The sequence below is a fragment of the Sarcophilus harrisii genome, chromosome 1, assembly GCF_902635505.1.
Source record: "Sarcophilus harrisii chromosome 1, mSarHar1.11, whole genome shotgun sequence".
Classification (NCBI taxonomy): Eukaryota; Metazoa; Chordata; class Mammalia; order Dasyuromorphia; family Dasyuridae; genus Sarcophilus; species Sarcophilus harrisii.
This window is the reverse complement of record NC_045426.1, coordinates 380801106-380822562: the sequence shown is the minus strand read 5'-3', so window position 1 is coordinate 380822562 and position 21457 is coordinate 380801106. Positions and strand designations below refer to the sequence as shown.

Here is a 21457-nt window from a genome sequence, read left to right as displayed (position 1 = left end):
CCACAATTTGTTTAGTCATCCCCAGTCGTTGGGCATCTATCTTATTTCCAACTCTTTGCTATCACAAAAAATGCTTTTATAAATATTTTGGTATATTTTACAGAGAGAGACTTTCTTATGTGAAGACTAGAAATGATGAGAAAGAGTAGTTGTAGAAATAAGGATGTGTAAAGGTGAAAAAGAAAATATTTTAGGTAGCTCAGACTAGATGTTGTGGAAGTAGAAGGTTAGGGGAGTGAAGATGTTACAGGACAATTAAATTAGCAAAGAAAAGCAATTAAAATAGACTTGCTAATACCCAAGGAGTAGTACACAAGTTAAGGAAATAAAATATGATATTTCTGGAAAGTTGCATTTTTAATAATCTGAGTATAGGAAAAAAAAAAAACTAGTCCTGTTACGGTATTAAACTCCTAGTTTCCTAGTATTTTCAAGTACAAGAATCCTTTATAACCCCAGAGTTGTCATATCATGACTATCCATTGACTGAGAAAATTTATAATAAATGACAAAAATTACTATGAATTCATTAGTGCTTTTAAATGAATTTGTATTTTATTTACCAAAATATGTGCATACATTTGAAATAATAGTAGTACATATATGTGCTAACGAGGCATAGTATTTATTCAGTCTACAGATTATATGTTTATTTAGGATACTGAGTGATGCTGCTACTGGTGCTAACAGCCTCAAAATGACCATATTTGGGATTTATAGGAAGTTATAGACCCTTTACAGTGACTCAGCATATAGTTGAGTTTGAACTTAAAGATTGCCTGTTGTGATTTTATGTTAAATAGAATTCAAATGTATTCTAGAGGCAGTGATGTATTCTTTACTCCTTAGGTAATATGATTAAGCAGCCAATGAGATTGTTGTCTGCCTCAATGGATAAAACCATGATTCTCTGGGCTCCTGATGAAGAGTCAGGAGTATGGCTGGAACAGGTAAAAACTGATGTTTTATCTCCTTTATAGATGCCTTAAGAGGATAGGTGTTGTCTCATATTTTCTTTATATCCTCAGCTCTGACTCAGTCACATTATATTTGTATAATAAAATGTCTACTGGATAGAATTAGATATTTGTTTAGTTTACAGTAATTTACTATTTTATTAATTAGACATTTACATTTTTAAGAATGAATGGCCATAGCTTCATACTTTTCCTTTTAGTAAATTTCATACAATTGGTTGTAATTTGCTTTTTTTTTTTAATTGTGAAATAATGGGATATTTTCTTACAATTATTTTCTTTCTTTGGTTGCCTAGGTCCGAGTAGGTGAAGTGGGTGGGAACACAATGGGGTTTTATGACTGCCAGTTTAGCCCAGATGGCTCTATGATCCTAGCCCAGGCTTTCCATGGAGCACTGCACCTTTGGAAACAACATGCAGCTGAATCGGTGAGAGAGTTTTCTTTAGTTGTTTCTGGTAAGGCTCTTTTGGAGCCTAATAATTGCTTCTTTGACTAGTGAGCTTTTATTTTGCTTTGAATATTCACTTTTTAGTCTGCTTTAATCAAGAGAATTAAGTGTATCTGTGCTTGTTAGGACTAGGTATAAATTAAAATTCTGTAGAACCTGAATTATATTTTTGTGATCCAGGCTTTTAAAAATTATTTTTCTGTATTTTTAGATTATTGAGATTCAGTTAGGGAAGAAAGAGTATTTCCGTGTTTCTACATTTTAAATGCTAAGTTGTTTACTTTTATGCAATTTCCTTTGTCCCTACCATTAATAGTCTCACCAAATAAAGTATTTAGCTTTTCCATGTGTCTTGGTCCATTAGGTTATCCATGAAAGTATATGGTAGGTTTTTTTTTTAAGTTTCCCAGTTTTCTTAACTATACAATTCCATTTTATTCCTAAATTTTTTGAACTCCCTTTGAGCTGTCTTTCAACTAGTCTTTGAGAAACATTGCAAAAAGGTATATTATATGGAAAAATTGAAAACAATTACTTACAAAAGGCAAAGTTTACTAAATATCATCTGTATGCTCTTAAGGAAAGATAGCATAGTTATGTGAGGAAATTTAAAATAATGAGACTGCTTTTTAAAGAGACAAGTTAGAACTGATCTATCCTAGTTAGTCTCATTAGGTAAGACTTTGTATTTGCTCACATGATGCATCCTGTTATTGCCTAACTCAGTTTTGGAAGTCATCTTTTTAAGTTGTCAGTTTACTTGATAAGATCAGTTTTGTTATTTTTATGTTCACACTTCATTTTAAATTGAAAAATTATGGGGGCAGCTAGGTGGCGCAGTGAATAGAGAACTGGCCCTGAAGTCAGGAGGACCTGAGTTCAAATTTGGGTTCAGACTCTTAATACTTCTAGCTTTGTGACCCTGGTCAAGTCACTTTACCTCAGTTGCCTTCAGCAAAAAAAAAAAAAAAAAAAAAAAAAAAAAAAATTGAAAAATTATGTTAATCACTCTTGATCTCCAGCCTTTTTTTTAGCATAGTTGGAACTGAGTGACTTCATACTGATTTTTTTCTTAACCCACCCTTAATGGATAGAGATTCACCTCCATTCATAACATTTTTCAGAAAGCGCTACCAGCTCTGAAACAATTTTAGAAAAAAATGAATTTGAATAAGTTTTTGGCTCCTGGCATCATGATTAGAATGAGAGAATTTAACTTTGGAATGTGATTATTTTGAAAAGGGAAGCACAAAGCTCATGTAGATGTCTAAGGTATCCCATATTTGTTAGAAAATCAATGGCATTACTTTATAACTATACTTCATACACATGGATTCTATTTTCTTTGGTTCTCCAAAGCCCTTTTTGCCACTCTATTGTTACATCACTTCTTTAGAGGTTTTACTCTTATCATTCATTTTCACCCCTACTCCACTCCCTGCTTTTGATAATATACATTTGAGGGGCATCAATATAGAATAAGAGTAAGGGTACCTTATTTTTCTATTGACTGCTTACTGGTCAAATGGAACTGAATCTCAAATTTATTCATCTATAAAATGAGGACAGATAATATTTTTCTTGCCTACCTCAAAGGATTTTTGATAGATTCATATGTAAATGAATGTGCACTAAAACCATTAAGTCCTCTAGATATGTGCAGTGATACGTTTTGTACTTTTGCTATACAGAAAGAATGGACTCCAGGAGTTGTGATTTCTGGGCACTTTAATAGTGTACAGGATCTCAGGTGGGATCCAGAAGGAGAATTTATCATGACTGTGAGTGCTGACCAGACCACTCGGCTCTTTGCTCCATGGAGGAAAAAAAACAATTCACAGGTAATTTTTTTTTTTCTGAATTTTACATGTTAAATAATATTGTTAGAGTTATGGAGGACATTAAAAATGGAATAATCCTGCAAATAGGTGAGAATAACATCTTCCTCAGATGGAACCAAATCAGCTTGAAAAATTTTGTTTTAATGTCCATATTACACCCACTTGTGTGTATACATAGATAATATATGAGGAGTATAAATTTTAAATTTGCTTCTACATTTGATCTGTGCCATATTTACTAAAACCTACCTTCTTTTGTAGTTATAACCTATTTCCAGCCTTTCGTCATTTGTGACACTCCAGCAACCCCCTTCATCCAGTCTCTTTCATCTCAGAAGTTTTGCTTCTCAGGCCAGTCTCATCTAGGCCTGTATTGATCTTTGAGGTACTGTAGAGCAGCTACAGACTCCTGGAGAGCAGTACGTACTGTGTTCTTAGCATTTGAGGGCACAATTAAGCACAGAGCTCTGAAACATCCCATTATCAGACCTAATTTATGTTCATGTCCCCATCTGAGAGATTGATATTATGGTCTGCCAGGAGGAACTGGATCCACTGATAGCAGACTTTTTTTCCCATTGGTCTTGAATGTGAAAAATTAAATCAGCATCTGATTTATTGCATTCTTCATTGAGGTTCTTTCCCATCATCTTTCTATTGGTTGATCCTGACAACAGTCTGCCATAGTTCTCTTTATGTACCTGGTTGTTTGTTCTGTATTTAGAGAAGAATATTATGGGTGGTGGTGGTAACAATTTTCATAAATCCCTTAAATCCCTCATCCTTTAAAGGGAGACAATTTTTGTAAGTTAGATGATTTAATTTTTGGTAGGATGGATAAGGCGTTATCTCTATGATTATCAATTGGGGAATACTTATAAATAACTTGCTGATTCATCTCTCTAAGCATCAGGTTATTTATACAACTTGTGAGGGTTCAAAAGAATGGCTCTTAATAGTTCTTAGTTTAAATGGTAGCTAGAAATGAGAGCTTATATAAAAATTTGTGTGCTTTTTATAGGATCATAGTAGCCTTTTGTACCAAATGCAGTTTTTTGGCCTGGATTATGTATATTCATTACTTTGCCTTTAAGGCTTCCATTTGACCCATGGCATCTCAGTATTCTAGATAAATGCTTTCTTTCTCTCTTGCTGAAATAAGTTTCTTTGGCATGGCAACAGTGAGAAGTCTTCAGAACTTAATAAGTGGAGACAATAAGGCATCATCAATAAATGTTCACTGAGTTACCGCTGTTATGCATGTCCTATTTATCAACCTGCCTTATTGTTTTATTGCCTTATTGCTCTAAGGAAAGGAATGAGATTAATTATTAAATTCCGAATTTCCTGCAAGTAAATAAGTTGCTTTAAAAACAACTTTAAAGTATTTTATTTCACTATTGTGTATCTCTGGGAGTTGGTAAGTCAAGTCAAGAAGCATTTATTAAATGTCTGCTTTTCCAGACACTGTGTTAAGTGCTGCAAATGCTAAGAAAGGTAAAAATAGTATTTTTTCTTCCGGGAGCTTCCAGGCTATTGTGGGTGGACAACATGAAGACAGTCATGTTCAAACAAGATACACAAAGGGATAATTGGAGAGAATCACAGTCCTAGCACTCACATTAATAAGGACCAGGAAAGGCTTCTTGCAGGAGGTGGGAAATATTTCTCATGGGGCAGAATGGTACCTGCTGACCATGTGAATGTTTAGCACTGTCATGTTAATATATATATAAAATTTTTTTTACCTCAACTCAGGTTTTCTCCTACTACTTCAGCTTTGTAGTAAGTTTTTCCCTCAGCTTTTGTAGGCAAAATCCAAGAATATAAATACCAAATGGAATGATTTCCTCCCATTGAGTTTAAAATAATTATTTGTTCAAAATGAACAATTTGTTAGATTAAAGTGGTGTTGCATTGCTTTTTATCTTGTAACTAGGTAACCTGGCATGAAATTGCAAGGCCTCAAATACATGGATTTGACATAAAGTGTCTAGCAATGATTGGTCGGTTTCAGTTTGTATCTGGAGCAGATGAAAAAGTGCTTCGAGTTTTTTCAGCTCCAAGGAACTTTGTGGAGAACTTCTGTAACATCACTGGGCACACAGTGAAAAAATTACTTTCTGGTGTAAGTATATACCATTTTTAATTAAATGAAGTATTTAAATTTGATTATTCTGGTCTAAAGAAATGCCCTCTATTTCATTTTCTTATCTTCCAAGCTATATATACTTTATACAAATTGTAAGAAAAATAAAATCAACTTCGGAACTATTGACTTGCCATAAATGTTTGTGGGCCTGCTGGCTTACAGGTATTTGTGTTTTACCAATAAGAATGTTTGTGTCGACAAAGAATGTTAGAAGGAATTTAAAGTAGCATTCAAATTTCAGCTTAATATACAACAGACTTAAAAATCACTCATTATTGCATTGTATGAAATGGATATTTCTCAAAGGTTACTTTGAGCTTGGCATTGTGGGAAATACTCAAGAAGTAAAATATGTGGGCCTTTCCTAACTAGGGAGGTTGAAGTGGGTAATATGAAATAATTACAGGACAGTTACATATTAAATTGTATGGAACTAACTATGAGTGCAAAAAGGACTCAGAGGAAGGAAAGAAGAATGTGGGCTAAAGTAAGGTGGGGAAGAAAAGAAAGATATATTAGACCTTAAATGAAGAAATGATTTATAGTAGTAGAAAGGAGGGAAAGCTGGACTTTTTAGCCAGAAGAAATTGTATGGAGAGAAGCAAGAATTATCACATTGAGGATCAGAAAGTAGAAGTGACTTACTAAAGTAGTATGGATGAAGTGGAATGGATAGGATAAGGTCCGATTATGTAAAATCTTAAAAGGAGGAATTTGAATGTGATATGGAAGTGTGATGTAAAGCAAATTAGAATAAAAAAAGACTAGAGGTAAAGGAAATCTGTTAGAAAGATTATGTGTTTGTGTGTTTCCTAGATTTATAGCTCTGGTATTCAGATTGTTGCATCAGATCATTTCATTTTACAGATTAGGCCACTGAGACACAAAGAAGCATTAATATATGTGATTTTAATAAACATATTTAGTATATAGTAATTCCATAAGTTATGTGATTCATCTAGGATCAGACAGGTAATAAGTGGCTGAAGGCGGTCTAGGATCAGACAGCCAACCAGCAAGTGGCTTAGTTGGGATCTGAATTCAAATGTTCCTGATTCCAAAACTGTATCTTATTCAGAACCCTAGATTAGGTATTAGGGATGAAAAAATAAAAACAACAATACTTACCTCTCTAGGACCTTGTAATATAATATTAGAATTTACAGTGTAACCCTTTTAGGCATGGTCTTATGAAATATTCTTTTTCCAAACAAAGTTCTATCCTATTTTTTGCAAAGTATAGTCACAAACCACTGAAAATGAGTGTTACACCCTTCTCACACCTATAGTCACATATTGTAGACCACTACAATTCAGTCACTTTTATCCAAATCTAACTTAAGATATGTACATTTTCTCACTGACACATATTCTTACATCATCCTCATGAACATCTCTCCTCTCTATCTCTTTGCTACGTGATGATCACATGCCTGTAGGGAGGTAGATGGAGGAGAAGGAACATGGTTTAATGGAGACAGTAAGGGGTTGGTGAATACACAAGACCTTTGTTAGCTAGCATGGCTAGAAAGATTTGGTAGACTAAGTGTGAATGGCCCACTTCAGACCACTAATGGTTGCTTCTAACCCTTATTTAGTGCTAATTTGTTTTGTTCAGCTTTTAGTAGCTTATGTTTTTTAAAATTTGACTATATCACTATTCTTTTCTTAACAGTATAGTGACCTTCCAGAAGGTGCTACAGTGCCTGCTTTGGGCCTCTCCAACAAAGCTGTTTTTCAGGGTAAGTCTCAAGTAATTTCAATCACAGAAGCTACCATTATTACCTATTATCTCTGTAACTGTGTTTAAAGACCTCTCTGTTTAATATTTGGTGAATTTCCTAACTACTGGGGTTATAGTTTCATTTTATTTCATGATTGAGTATGCTATTTAAGAAGGGCCTATGCATACTTCTTGTTGAGGGATATAACATTGAATAGAGTAAATGTAAAAACCTTATCTAAGGATCAGCTATATTCTGAGTAACTCAGTTCAATTAAAAATATTTGTTATATGCACTACTCTGTTTAAGGTATTATGTTAGGCTCTAGGAAATAATTTTTGAATGGTGAGGTACAAATAAAAATACAAATTAAATTTGATACCTGGTTTAATCAATGGTATAGTGAATGAAAAAAACCCTAGACTTGGAATCAAAAGGTCTAAGTTTGAATCACAGCTTTGTTGCTGTGTGACTATGGGCTTTAATTTCCTTGAACCTCAGGCCCTCTTCTGTGAAATTGGCATATTGAGGTTTCTATTCCCTGTGCTACGGATATATTGTAAGGAAAATGCTTTATAAATTAAAAAAATCTATAGAACAGGAATATGAGCTATATAGTTTTAAAAATTAATTTTTATCGATAGCTTTTATTTTTATATCATCTCTCTCAAAATAAAGGAAGCTATCCTTTATAACAAATACTTTAAAAAAAATTTAAAAGAAGTTGGAAAAAAGTTTTGAAAAGAAGTGAAAAAAAAAATCAAAAACATTAAAAAAAAAATCTGCCAGTATATACAGTATTCAATATTTGTGGAGCTTCTACCTCCCTAAAGACAGACCATAGCTCTTTTCAGTATTTCTTCTTTGGGTCCAACCTTGTTCTCTGTAATTTTGCAGCATTCATTTTCTATTTTGTAATAAGTTTTTTGGGGTTTTTTTTTTTTTTTTTTTTTGCATTTACATTACTGTAATCACTGGGTATACATATTTTTCCCTTGGCTGTGCTTACTTCACTCTTATTTAGTCTATGCAGGTCATACCATGTATCCCTCTAATAATCATATTCATTGTTTCTTATATCATAGTAATCTTCCACTAAATTTATATACCACGTTTTGTTTAGTCATTCCCTAGTCTATGGTTCCAGTACTTTGCTATCACAAAAAAAAAAAAATTGACTGTATATGAGAGACATTCTTTTTTCAACAGTGACTCCTTTTTGAGTATATTCCTATAGGTAAAAGGGCATGAATATTTTATCGACTTTATTTGAGTAATTTCAAATTTAAACCTTATATTTTTACTATTTATTTGAGATTTATACTCTGAATTTCTGAAAAGAACTTGAAGCAACTTGAAAACTTGAAATGCATAAAAACAAGATAAATTTTAAAATCCATTATTAAAGGTATTGGTAACATGGAAATAATCAGATGTCAATTCTGTGTGAATATGTGAGAGATCCCATGTCCTTTCTGGGATAGAGGCCTGCCATTCAGTGGCTGCATGATCTTTGGTAATTCCTTTAATTTTACAGAGCCATAAGCAGTTAGTTCTTAAGACTTAATTGAGATATATATGAATAGGTTACAGTATGTTTTGTAGAAGTTTGCATGCTGACAAAATCATTTTCATGATGATAATAAAAAATTCCTGTTTGAACTAATTGATGTACTTTTCTTAAAAGATTTAATCTTCTTAGGACAGTTATGGAACAGCAAAATTCATTTTTGTTATAGATGAAGTATGTTATAAGAGATTTTTTTTTTCTTGTGAAAATTCTGTCTGTAAAAATATATTAGAATCTATTGTGATAATTTGATAATTTTGGCAAAGTAAAAGCAGAGTTGAAAATTATTCCAAAAGTTAGGAGACTGAATTATTTTTCTAAACTGTTTGCCTTTGTGGGAGACAAAGGTAACAAATAGTTATAAAAGAAGGGTTATAAAGAGTCTTATTCCCACAGCTTCATCTTTTGCTAAACAGGTCAAGTCAATACTAGGTCCTGCTAGCATGGGTCTCTTTAAGAGTTACGGGACTCTGGTGCACAGCTCTGTGTTTGCTCTGAGACCTCTTTGAACAAAAGCTTTCTTGCTTTTTTATAATCTTACACACTGCAACTTGTTTTTATGATGCATTCCTTCACAATTTTACAGTGTTCCATATATATATATATATGTAGCTTTTTATTTACAAGTTATATGCATGGGCAATTTTATAGCATTGACAATTGCCAAACCTTTTGTTCCAATTTTTCCCTTCCTTCCCCCCACTCCTTCCCCTAGATGGCAGGTTGACCAACACATATTAAATAAAGTATAGGTTAAATACAATATATGTATACATGTCCAAACAGTTCTTTTGCTGTACAAAAAGAATCAGACTTTGAAATAGTGTACAATTAGCCTGTGAAGGAAATAAAAAATGCAGGCGGATAAAAATAGGGGGATTGGGAATTCTATGTAGTGGTTCATAGTCATCTCCCATAGTTCTTTCGCTGGGTGTAGCTGGTTCAGTTCATTACTGCTCTGTTGGAACTGATTTGGTTCATCTCATTGTGGAAGAGGATCACGTCCATTAGAATTGATCATCATATAGTATTGTTGTTGAAGTATATAATGATCTCCTGGTCCTGCTCATTTCACTCAGCATCAGTTCATGTAAATCTCTCCAGGCTTTTCTGAAATCATCTATGCTGGTCATTTCTTACAGAACAGTAATATTCCATAATATTCATACAGTATTCCTTTTTAACAGCAGTTCAAAATTTGTTTCTATTCCTCTTTTATTTTTGTATTTCTAATCACACCTTTCTCTCACTTAGTTCTCCAGTTCCCAGCTTTATTTTAAGTGGCACAAGAAGAACCTCTCTTACCCTTCCTCCCAATACTACGATACTCTAGCACTTCACACATGCCTAGAACATAGCAGATACTTAATAAATGTTTATTGATTGATTAATTGAGTCAAGATAAGCAGCTACTATCTACCATGAGTCTTCCTTTTTTTCTTATAGACTCCTACTATATGCATTACTCAGTCATTAAATAAAATATGACTGATTAACAAGTAAGCATTTTGTAGAGGGAGAGCCACTGCCTTGGTGTGCTTTGAGCCTCAATTTCACCCTCCTTGGCATGAATGAAGAGGCCCAATATTAAAAAAAAAAAGTGTATCCCTAATACAACTATTCTTTTTGTGACTTTTGACTTACATAGATAGAATTAGATGAACACTTGAAAAAAATAGTGCTTATTCTTATTTTGAAATGGATTTTTGATTGCATGGGTATAGGGATCTTCTGCTAAGGAATTTCCTTCTTCCAAAACAGATGGGCAGTTCTGCAATTTATTTTTTAAAAATATATTTTTATTTATTTTGTGAAGTATTTCCCAACATAATTTTTTTTCCCTCCAGAATCACACAGGTAGGAAGTATTAAGTATCTGAAGCTGGATTAAGACTCAGATCCTCCTGACTCCAGTACTGGTGCTCTATTCACTGTGGCATCTAGCAGCCCTTGTAAAACCAACTTTTAACAATTATTTTTTAAAATTCTGAGTTCTAAATTTTCTCCCTCATATTCCTTTAAGAAGGCAATCAATTTGATATCACTTATACATATGAAGTTGCACAATTTCATTTTAAGAGTTGCCCAGGAGAGATGAACCAAAGTAAATTGTTCTGGATGACAGAAACTATGTTGGAGGCAGGACTTGAAACCAGCCCTTTTTGACTTCCAATACTAGCTCTCTATTCACCATGTCACATACCTTTCAATAATAATAATTGTTGCTATTCATATCAAGTTTGCATAGAACTTCACGATTCACTACATTCATTTTCTCATTTGATTGAAATTTGAAGAGGAAGAATAAAGATGTGATAGGTCAATATATTTGATTATCTTTGTATTTCTTTTCTTAAAATAGGAGACATAACTTCCCAGTATGCTGAAGAAGAAGAAAGATTTGTTGGTGTTGGCCGTCAGTACCAGGACATTTGCTTTCAGTCTTTCAAACTTATTGGTAAGAAAGAGAAAATATTTTTAGTGTTAAGAACCACACCTAAGTGTGAAGGGGCAGGCCTATTCTTTGAAAGCCCCCACAGCTGTGAATCATAACATACTTGAAGGAATTGCAAATCAGCCTTTACTGAGGCAGATGATGCTTGTGAATTGGGAATAAAATAAATTGGAGGCAAAAGAGAAGAGGAGAGGGGTCAGAGTATGCAACTGCCTCTCAGTCTTTTTGTATTGTTATTATCCTTTCACATGAAGGGATCTGTTCTGCTGGTAAGAATTAGATTCCCAGCAATCACTAGCAGGTGGCTCCCATAACACCCAGCAGCCACTAGCAGGTGGCTTCCTAACATTTTTAGTGCAGTAGCTATTTGTTGTAATAAAGAGCCAAACTGACTTTTTGAGAGGAAAAGCAAAAAATACTTAATGCAAAATGTCAATTTTCTTTTTTTTTAAAAATAGAACCCCCTACTGAGGACCATCTTTTACAAAATACACTGTGGCCTGAGGTTCAAAAACTGTAAGTTACACTAGTTTAGGTACACATTAATTTTTTGATCTGATGACATAATTTTATCTTGATATTGAGTTGCACGTATTATGATACTTAAAAATTGACTTGCAAAATTGATGTGTACCAGAAAAAAGTAATTCTTCCTTTCAGCATATGAAGTTATAGAAGTAGACTGTATTTGGTTTCAAGGTATACATTTGTTTTCTTTTTTGTAGAGATCTGTGTTTGATCATTGTTAAGTACTACCTTTGCCCTTAGAAATCATAACCACTCTCTGCATAAGCTCATCATATTTCTTCACTGAAGCCAGAAATGATGTTCACTTGGTGACCATTTTTTGGGCGATTCATCTTTCTGATTCTAATCTTTTTTTTTTATTTTCAAAATATATACATAGTTAATTTTCAACATTCACTCCTTTTTTTAAAAAATATATATATATTATTTTTATTTTTTTATTAAATAACTTTTTATTGACAGAACCCATGCCAGGGTAATTTTTTACAACATTATCCTTTACACTCACTTCTGTTCCGATTTTTCCCCTCCCTCCCTCTCCCCTCTCCCCAAGATGGCAAGCAGTCCTATACATGTTACATAGATTACAGTAGATCTTGGATACAATATATATGCGCAGAACCGAACAGTTTTCTTTTGCTCAGGGAGAATTGGATTTAGAAGGTATAAATAACCTGGGAAGAAGAACAAAAATACAAGCAGTTTACATTCATTTCCTAGTGTTCTTTCTTTGGGTGTAGCTGCTTCTGTCCATCCTTGATCAATTGAAACTAAGTTAGATTTTGTCTTTGTTGAAGAAATCCACTTCCATCAGAATACATCCTCATACAGTATCGTTGTTGAGGTATATAATGATTTCCTGGTTCTGCTCATTTCGCTCAGCATCAGTTCATGTAAGTCTCGCCAATCCTTTCTGTATTCGTCCTGCTGGTCATTTACAGAACAATAATATTCCATAACATTCTGATTCTAATCTTGACTGTATATGGCAGACATTTATCCTCCCCAGTCTGCATGCAAAACCTTTCTAACTTGATAGGAACTGTGAGAGCTTGTGCTATATGGCTTTGCCTTTGAGAGCCCAAGTTTGCATCCACCCTGATATGAAATGCCTGTGTCTTAGGGAAGGAGGTTGTAGAGGAAGCAAAAATGCTTTAAGAGAGAGTGGCTAGAGAATTTGAATCATTAGATATTAAATACTCAATCTTTGGAGTAAGAATAAATTAACAGAAATCTAATTTAGTTTTAGATCTATTATTGGGTTGGTGCCATTTTGTAGAATGTTTGAATTGATTGAAAACTTATGTGCTTAATTGCCTGAGGAATGAGAGCTCTTCATATAGACTGTTAACCCTAAAATTTAGAGTCCTGAAAAAAGGAGAATTTGGGTTCAGACAGAGCAGAAAATCCAATATGAAGTGATTGAGTGAGGAAACTTATAGGTAGAGTCCAGGGGACCTTGGTCAGATGGCAGGTTTGACTTGAAGCTGTGCTAGTATATGTAGAGTACAGACGGGAAAGAAATGTCTTCTCCAGGACAGAGACCATCACTTGGAACTGATGGTGAAGTGTTAAGAAAGGAAAGTGATAGAGGCTAGAGGACCAAGCCAAGTGAAAACTAGTGCAAATGAAAAACAGTGCCTGTTCTCCAGACGCTCTCCTCCTCCTGGGAGAGAAAAACAAGAGAACAGACAAGGAAGTACAGGATAAGTGCAAGATGGAGAGGGTTCTGCCTCTGAGGGCTTTTGGGAAAGGCCAAACATATGGGACTCGGAGAGGTGGAGGGAAGGGCATAGAGCCAGGGAGCAGGAGATGAGCTCAGCAGATTGATCAGCCCATTTTGGCTTCAATGTAGTGTGAATGAAGAGGAGTGATGTGGAATAAGTCTGAGAACATAGGTCAGATTCACTTCGTGAAGGACTTTAAATTCTAAGCTCAGAGTTTCCATTTTATCTTGGAGGCAATGGGGAGCCACTGAAGATTCTTGAACAGGGGAACGCCACAATTAGATCTGTGCTTTTGGATCTTTATTTTGGCAGCTGTATGGAAGCATGGATTGGAAAGGGGAGAGACTAAAGGTAGGAAGACTAGTTAGTAAGTTATAGTAGTGCAAGTGAAAGTTGATGAATTAGTATGTGTGAGGCAAAGACAACTAGTTTGAGAGGTATTATGGAGATAAAGCTGATAAAACTTGGCAATTGATTGGATATAGGGAGAAAACAGTTGATGATAAGTCTGTTTGTAAAGCTAGCACACCTGGAAACATGATGGTGCCTTCAGCAGGAAAAAAAAAATTGGGGTAAGGTATTCCCAAAGTGTATAAGAGAGCACTTTTTTCTCAAGTACAAATTATCTGATGTATTCTAAGTTTTCTGTTTTGTTAGAAGTTTTTTTTTCACATTTGTTAAATGTTAGAGTTTTTTCCCATTGTGTATTCTGTAATAGCAATCAAGGGATAAACTACCTTTGAAGGTCTTCCCACATTCATTACACTCAGAAGGATTCTCTTTAATATTAATTGTCGGAAGTTGAGTAAGAATTCTATTCTGGGGGAAGGCATTCCCACATTCATTATGTCATTATACTAATTTATCACATGGGGTAATTGGTTATGAAAAAATTTATCAAAGGAATCATTTAATTAGTACCCCTCCTGGACATTAAATTACAAAAAAGATCTCTGTGTAGCTTCTCAGCAACACATCTCACCTTTTTTCCCCCTCAAATATGAAAACTCTAACTAAACATCTGCATTTTAGTGATATGTAGCCCATACTTTTCATACTTCTACAGGATTTAGTAACATAGCAAATTTCATTACTCAGATATTCAGTGAATCAGCAAATGCAGATGTCTGTGAAAATCCTTGCAAAAGGAACAGGCTTATATGGGAAGAGCACCCCAAAAAAGCAATGACTACATAATTACAGTCCAAAACAAAAAGAAAATATTCTGCTAGTTTTTTCTCTAGTGGAGCCTAAAAACAAGAATATCTGAGACTGACTTAAGAGTATCTCTCCTAAAATGCATTTGAGCCCTTGTATGGAGCATGACTCTAAACTCACTCTTCCAGATCAAGGCCAACTCCCCTTCAGGGATCTAAGGACCCTTTTGATCAGTAGGCCTGTCTTTCTCCATTGTCATTGGCTTCCACCAATGTTCCACATGTTCCTTATTCTTTCTACTTGTTAGTTACCAGTGATTAGTGCCCTAGTTGCATTTAGCTTTTTATAGAATATTTACTGCAAGAACAGAAATTGCAAGCATTTTCCCCTAATACTTGAGGCCATACTCTCCCTTATACCACCACTTCTATCCAGGGGGAGAGTGGGCTCATACTTAACATAAATTATCCAAGGCAAATACAGAGATGGAGGATTCAGAATACTTTCCTTTGCCATACTGGGTCAAACAGGTGTCTCTGGTTTTCAGTTTTTGTAATCTAGCTTCCTGCATATGTTGGCATGGATTCTAGCTCCACTTCTCTTGAACTTTGAGAGCTTGCAAAGTCAAAGCTATTTTCAGTCTCCTTTACCTAAAAGTAGGAAAGAATGGGCACATTAGAATCGGAAACAATAGCAAGCCCACCTGCACCTAGTTCATGTAAACTGGATGTAAGAGGATCTCAGACCTTTTCACCACCTATAGTTCTCATATTAATTGAACCCATTCAAAAAGGATCAAGATATTCTCTCTTTGGTAAGATCAGTTTAGTGGTCTTCACAGTGTGCAATTAGCCCAGATGGATAGATAGTGATGCAAATCAACTCCATGTGGACCTCTCATCACTCATGACCACATGTTGTATCCATAATTACTGTCTGCCTTCTATTAAATATGTCTTGTGACAGAGGCAACTGGATAGGGAGATATTGCAAGATCAGGGTAAATCCATCAGAATAAAGGAGATGTTCTGTTGATGAACTAGTAACAGCATGTTCATACATGAAGGAAAGCATTATTATTGTGACACATGGTAACTCCTGCCATCTGAAAAATAAATCATCCCTGTGAGTAAGAAACTGTGGTGTAAAATCCTTCTTAGCAGGAGAGTTATCTTCCCGAAGGAAGGTTTATAAAAAAAACAACTCAGTAAAGTAGGAGGAGGATGATAGATTGACAACAGCAAGAAGTAATAGGAGACAGCCAAGGGAGACACCACTTCCAGCAATTATTATCTATAAAAGCTCAGGCCTGTTGAAATTGGTTACAACCAGTGTTACAGGCTCAGTAGGCCCTTAGGACATCATTATATTTCAGCGCATACACAAGTGGATGCTTAGGACTTTCTTGAGCCATGCAGAAAAGGTTATGTGTTCAGTGTCTTGCTTAAGCAAGCATGGAAGTGTGTGGGAGGGCAGGAGGGAAGCAGAGAAAAGATGAACAAGACGACCAGATCCCAGAGACTTCTATTTTCCAAACTCACAGAGCTGAAATCTTTAGTGAGATACCCAGGATCTAAATGATCACTTCTCATTGGCCTGGGGTCATTGTTAATATGGGTACTGCCATTCCAGTGCTGATTGTAGTTTTCTCATCTTACCCATGTTTTCTGGTAAGTGCTCTGGAGTGGTTCTTAACTTCTACCCAGAGCTACCCACATTGTCTAAACTAAAGCAATTGATAGATGAGCTCTCTGGGCTTGGTGCTTAGTTGCATATATGCTAGACTCCAGAAATTCTCCATCTACTTGATTCAGATTTCTGTACTCTAGCCTTTTCTCCATCTACCCAAGCCTTGGATCAAGCAAGTCCTCAGCATATTTTGCCTGGCCTATTTCAGGGGCCTCTTTGTCCAAATTATTTACCTCCCTTTCTCTTCCTCCCTCCAAGACAATAATTTTATAGATATGCCATCATGTAAAAATATTTCCATATTAGTTATACATGTTAATTTGAAAAAGTATGTACTTGACTATAAGGGAACATCAGTGAAAAGATGTTTTGTGCCTGTTCTACAGGGGTATTTCCCTGGATTAGTCCTTTATGGGATAAGAGCTAAACAAATTCTTCTCTGAGAGTTTTTGTAAATTCTAATTTAGACATGCAGTATATTTTTCCTGTTTCCTCTAGCCATATTTAAAATATTCTGAAAGAGCTGTATGCCTGAGAGAGGCTTCTTGTCATTTTTTCCTTTCAGTGAAGTACATAGTTTACTTACTTTTCTTTTTCTTTTAGATATGGACATGGTTATGAAATTTTTTGTGTTGCCTGTAACAATTCAAATACTGTGATTGCTTCAGCATGTAAGGTACAGAATTTTTCTTATTTAATACAATATTTGAGATTAAATTTGTTTTTGGATATCATTGATCCTATGCAGGACTTATAAGAGTGACTTATTTTTAACCATAACTTATGAATTATTAATTTACATGATTGATATTATTACTACTGACTTCTCTTGCTCATTGTGCTCATTGTTCTTCCTTCTCCTCAATGCCTTGGTGTGCTGAGAAAGAATTGCTCCTGTTATGCCCCTAGAGAAGTTAGTATTTGTGAAAACCCTGACTCCTCATTGAATTCTGGAACCCATCCCCTCACCTTTCTGAACTCTGTCATCCCACCCCAATACCAGTACCATGATCACCATGGTCTTGTCTTATCCTAGCTTTCTACCACTCCTGCCCAAAGCTAGAGCCCTCTTGGCAGCTGGGCTAGTGGGAAAAGGGATCGAGCAGGAATTCCCACTATAGGGAGTGACATTTGTAGTTGGAACTATCAGGCTTCCTAAGTTGGAACTCAGATGGTGCAGTAGTAGATAGAGCACCAGCACTGAAGTCAGGAGGACCCGAATTCAAATTTGGTCTTGTACACTTAACACTTCCTAGCTGTGTGACCCTGGGAAAATCACTTAACCCCCCCTCCCCCCCCAATTACCTAAAAACAAACAAAAAATCTTGTGAAAATAGTGATTAGGTCATTTGTACCTGTTAAGCTATATTATATATTAAATAGGCCTTTGTGGACTAGCCTGAAAGCTTACTACCCAGTGTGCTGTTTCCTTAACTGTCTCCCTCTCTCCCACTTCTCAGCAGAAAAAGTGCTTGAAGTTCCCAAAAACTGATTCAGATTCCCAGAGACTGACTTCAGATGAATTTTCCCATTTATAACTTGTTAACTGGTTGAATATCTTCCAGGGATTGATGCTAGGAGTGTGTGTGTTATCTAAAGGGCATTTAATAGTGTATATGCTTCTGAATGATTGAAATGGGGACTGCAGCTGGACTGTGCATCTGAACCAGTTGCAACCCTCTTTTCAGATGTATACATTTGCCATTTTGCCTTCAGTTGCATTCTACCTATGCTAGTTTTTCTTGTTTTTTTTCCCTCCTGTCCTCCAGGCAACCAAGAAGGAGCATGCTGCTATCATTCTCTGGAGTACTACCTCCTGGAAGCAGCTTCAGAGCTTACTTTTCCACAACTTGACAGTGACCCAGTTGGCCTTTTCTCCAGATGATAAATTCCTCCTTGCTGTTTCCAGAGATAGAAACTGGTCCCTGTGGAAAAGACAAGAGAAAAACTCACAAGAGTCAGGTAAAAGGCAATGGGGAGGGGGAGGGGGGACGACCCTGTTACTGTGTGTTTCATCTGTTTCTGGTATTGGTTAGAAAAGGGGAAGTAGAGGTAATCTTGAAGTGACTGAATTCTGAGCACCACAATTCCATAAAGATGGTGGTCATCAACAGCCTTGCAACTAAAGGAAGAGAAAATATATAACAGGGTGACTGATAGGTAGCTCAAGATGGGGTGTATTGAGATATGTAAATTACAGCTTCTGTACTTGGACATTTTGTAGACACTAAAGATATTTTTTAAAAATCAGTTTTCCTATACAACTTGATAAATGATATACATTCAGTTATATTATGTGATAGAAATATTGAGCCAGAAATATAGCTAAAAACATTTAAAATTTTTTTGAAAGCAAAGTAATATTTTTAACAATTTGAAAAACTTATTTTCCAGCTGCAGTAAGAACAAGAAATTATAGTTCTTTTTCATCATTCTAGGTATCTAATCTATAAGTTCTTGGATTTCTTCCTAGCCATAGAGAGCCATAGAGGAAGCTGCTGACTCAGTGTATAATTGTGCTGGACCTGGATTGAGAAAGACCTGAGTTCATAGTGTGTTTATCTCAGTTTCTTCAATTGTATAATAGGGATGATAATGACACCTACTTTGAAAGATTGTTGGGAGGATCAGAGGAGATATTTCTAAAAAAACCCACTTAGCACAGTGTTGAGCACATGGTAGGTGTCCTGTACTGCGTATTTCTGTCTTCCCTCCCTCATACCAGTCACAGGCCATAAGATTCTGGATGAGTCCCTTCACCTTTTTTGGTCCTAGTTTCAGTCATTCACATGAAAGTGGTACCAGAGCACACTTGTCCAAGTGCCTAGGGGCTGAAAGGACCTCTACATGTCTTTTCTTTAGTAATTGCTAGTGAGTTCAAGACTGGGCTTTGTCAAGGGACAGGGACCTTACTAGGTTCCGGTTTGTGCAGGTACCATAACTTGGTGCTTAGGATGCTTTTTGGGGTTTTTTTTTTGGCTTTCATGTTCCATGATCATCAGTCCACTCACTAGGTAAGTGAACTTAGAGGGGCTCTCAGTCCTTCCCCATCCCTTCTTATCTCTTGGCTGTCTTTTGTCTGCAGCATCAGCTAGGCCTAGGGAACTATTCTTTTAACCTTGGGCTTAAACTAAGAAAACAAGATTCCTGGTACTTCATCTTTCAGTTTTCCCTCTTGAGAATGACTTGCTATATTTATTTACTAGTAATTCTGCAGCATTTTTGTCTAGCTCAATCCTGTTATGGGCAATTTTCCTTGAGTCTGCTAGCGATGATTGGGAGGGGCACACATTTTAATCCATTTGATCTCTGGTCCTTAAGGACTTGTTTTTCAGGAGGCTGTTTCACTCCCTTCTTTCAAAACTTTGGTTGTAAAATGTGGGCAGCAAGCATAAACAGACTTTCAATATTTGGGTTAAATATCCCAAATTGTCTGAAGAGCAAGAATAATTTCCATTGGAAAAGAAAACAATCTTTGATAATGTGCCTCTCATCATATTGTCCATGGCATCCCTGCCTCCAAATTGAACTAGCTGTCTTAGATGTATCTCACTGATCACAAGACTGATGGGTTAATCCCCCATCCCCATTACTGGAAAAAAAAAAAAAGAAAAGTGTGCATACTGATGATTGCAGGTCAAGTAGCACTGTTTATATAATACACAAAATTTTTTTTAACACTTTGATTTTATGTAAACATTTATCACATATAAGTGTTGCTAAGCATCATTATTTTTAAAATATTAGTTTTGGGGTAAAAAAGCAAATAGCTATCTCACTCAGTAGATGATGATTTTTCACCTGTGGATATATGTATTTTTTCCAGAACCAGCTTTTAGTCTCTGTGCGTTCACAGAAAGAAACACATCTGTGCATAAGAGAATCATTTGGTCTTGCGATTGGAGCCCTGATAGCAGATATTTCTTCACAGGGAGTCGTGACAGAAAGGTGATTTAAAAAAAAATTGTAAATCTTGTAAGACTTTCTCTAAAGAACTTGAGATACTGTCATGAAAATTTTTCAACAAAGAACATTCAGATTAAGTGAATACCAGGAGAGGGGGCCCAAAATATTAAAGGGGGGAGGGAGAAACAGCAGTGGGAGAGGAAAGAGATAATTGTTTCTAGTTGCAAATGGTGAGTCAGAATTTAGAAGATAGAAAGGACATCAGCAGACGTATAGTCCACAGTAGACACTTAGATGCTATCTGAGTACCTGACAAGCAGAATCCCCTCTGTAATATCCCTGACAGTTGCTGTCTAGCTTCTACTTCAGAGATTTCCAAGGAGTAGAAAACTTCTCTTTTCTGCCAGAAAGGCTTTTAGACACTTCTAAGAAGGTTTTCTCCACAAACCTTCTTTGACTTCCTTTTTAAATTTTATTTATTTATTTTTTGTTTAATTAAAGTTTTTTATTTTTCAGAACAGTGGACAATTCTTCAACATTAGCCCTTGTAAAACCTTGTGTTTCAATTTTTTCCCCTTCCCCCACGCCCTCCCCTAGATGGCAAGTAGTCCAATATATGTTAAATATGGTAGAAATATATATTAAATCCAATATATCTTTGACTTCCTTTTAACTACCACTAAATGCTCTTGTTTCTGCCCTTTGGGCTTGACAGAACTTTGAATTCTTCTTGTCACAACAGCTTCTAAACTACTTGAATACCATTATCATTGGCCCTTCTGAGTCTTCTTTTCTTTAGGGTAAAAACATTCCCATCTCCTCTAACCATATCTTCTTTGATATGGACTCAAGCCCTTCATCATTCTGTTTCCTCTGCAGCTCATCATATGCTCCAAATCAGATGCTAAGGTGAAATCTGACTATGAGACAATGTAAGGGACTTTGAGGAGAAAATGAGATGGTAACTGTAACATGCTTAGCACAATGTGTAAGCACTATATAAATGTTCACTATTATCACCATTAACTGATACTATTGAGAGCAATGCCTTCTTGACCTAGCCAAGATGTCATTAGCTTTTTGGGGGCCTGTCATCATCCTGCTGAGTCATTCTGAGTTTAAAAATCACTGAAACCTCTTGATTTTCTTCACAGAATCTTTTGTCTAACTCTTTTCCCCTCCACACACCACAGTCTTATGCATGAGAAGTTGATTTTTTTAACATGAGATAAAACTTTATATTTATCTTTGTTGAATTGATTCCTTTAGATTAGGCCCAGTG

At 35.6% G+C, this 21457-nt stretch overlaps 1 protein-coding gene across 1 annotated transcript in view; it reads left to right on the top strand.

Annotated features, from left to right (window-relative positions):
* Positions 1-21457, top strand: part of ELP2 (elongator acetyltransferase complex subunit 2) — a 50678-nt gene that overhangs the window by 24889 nt on the left and 4332 nt on the right. Inside the window, exons 10-19 of the mRNA XM_031946057.1 lie at positions 850-950; positions 1274-1405; positions 3118-3267; positions 5207-5395; positions 7095-7161; positions 11075-11170; positions 11626-11683; positions 16873-16945; positions 18039-18231; positions 20096-20217. Of these exons, the coding sequence (XP_031801917.1) occupies positions 850-950; positions 1274-1405; positions 3118-3267; positions 5207-5395; positions 7095-7161; positions 11075-11170; positions 11626-11683; positions 16873-16945; positions 18039-18231; positions 20096-20217 (1181 nt within the window). The remainder of the gene's footprint in view (positions 1-849; positions 951-1273; positions 1406-3117; positions 3268-5206; positions 5396-7094; positions 7162-11074; positions 11171-11625; positions 11684-16872; positions 16946-18038; positions 18232-20095; positions 20218-21457) is intronic.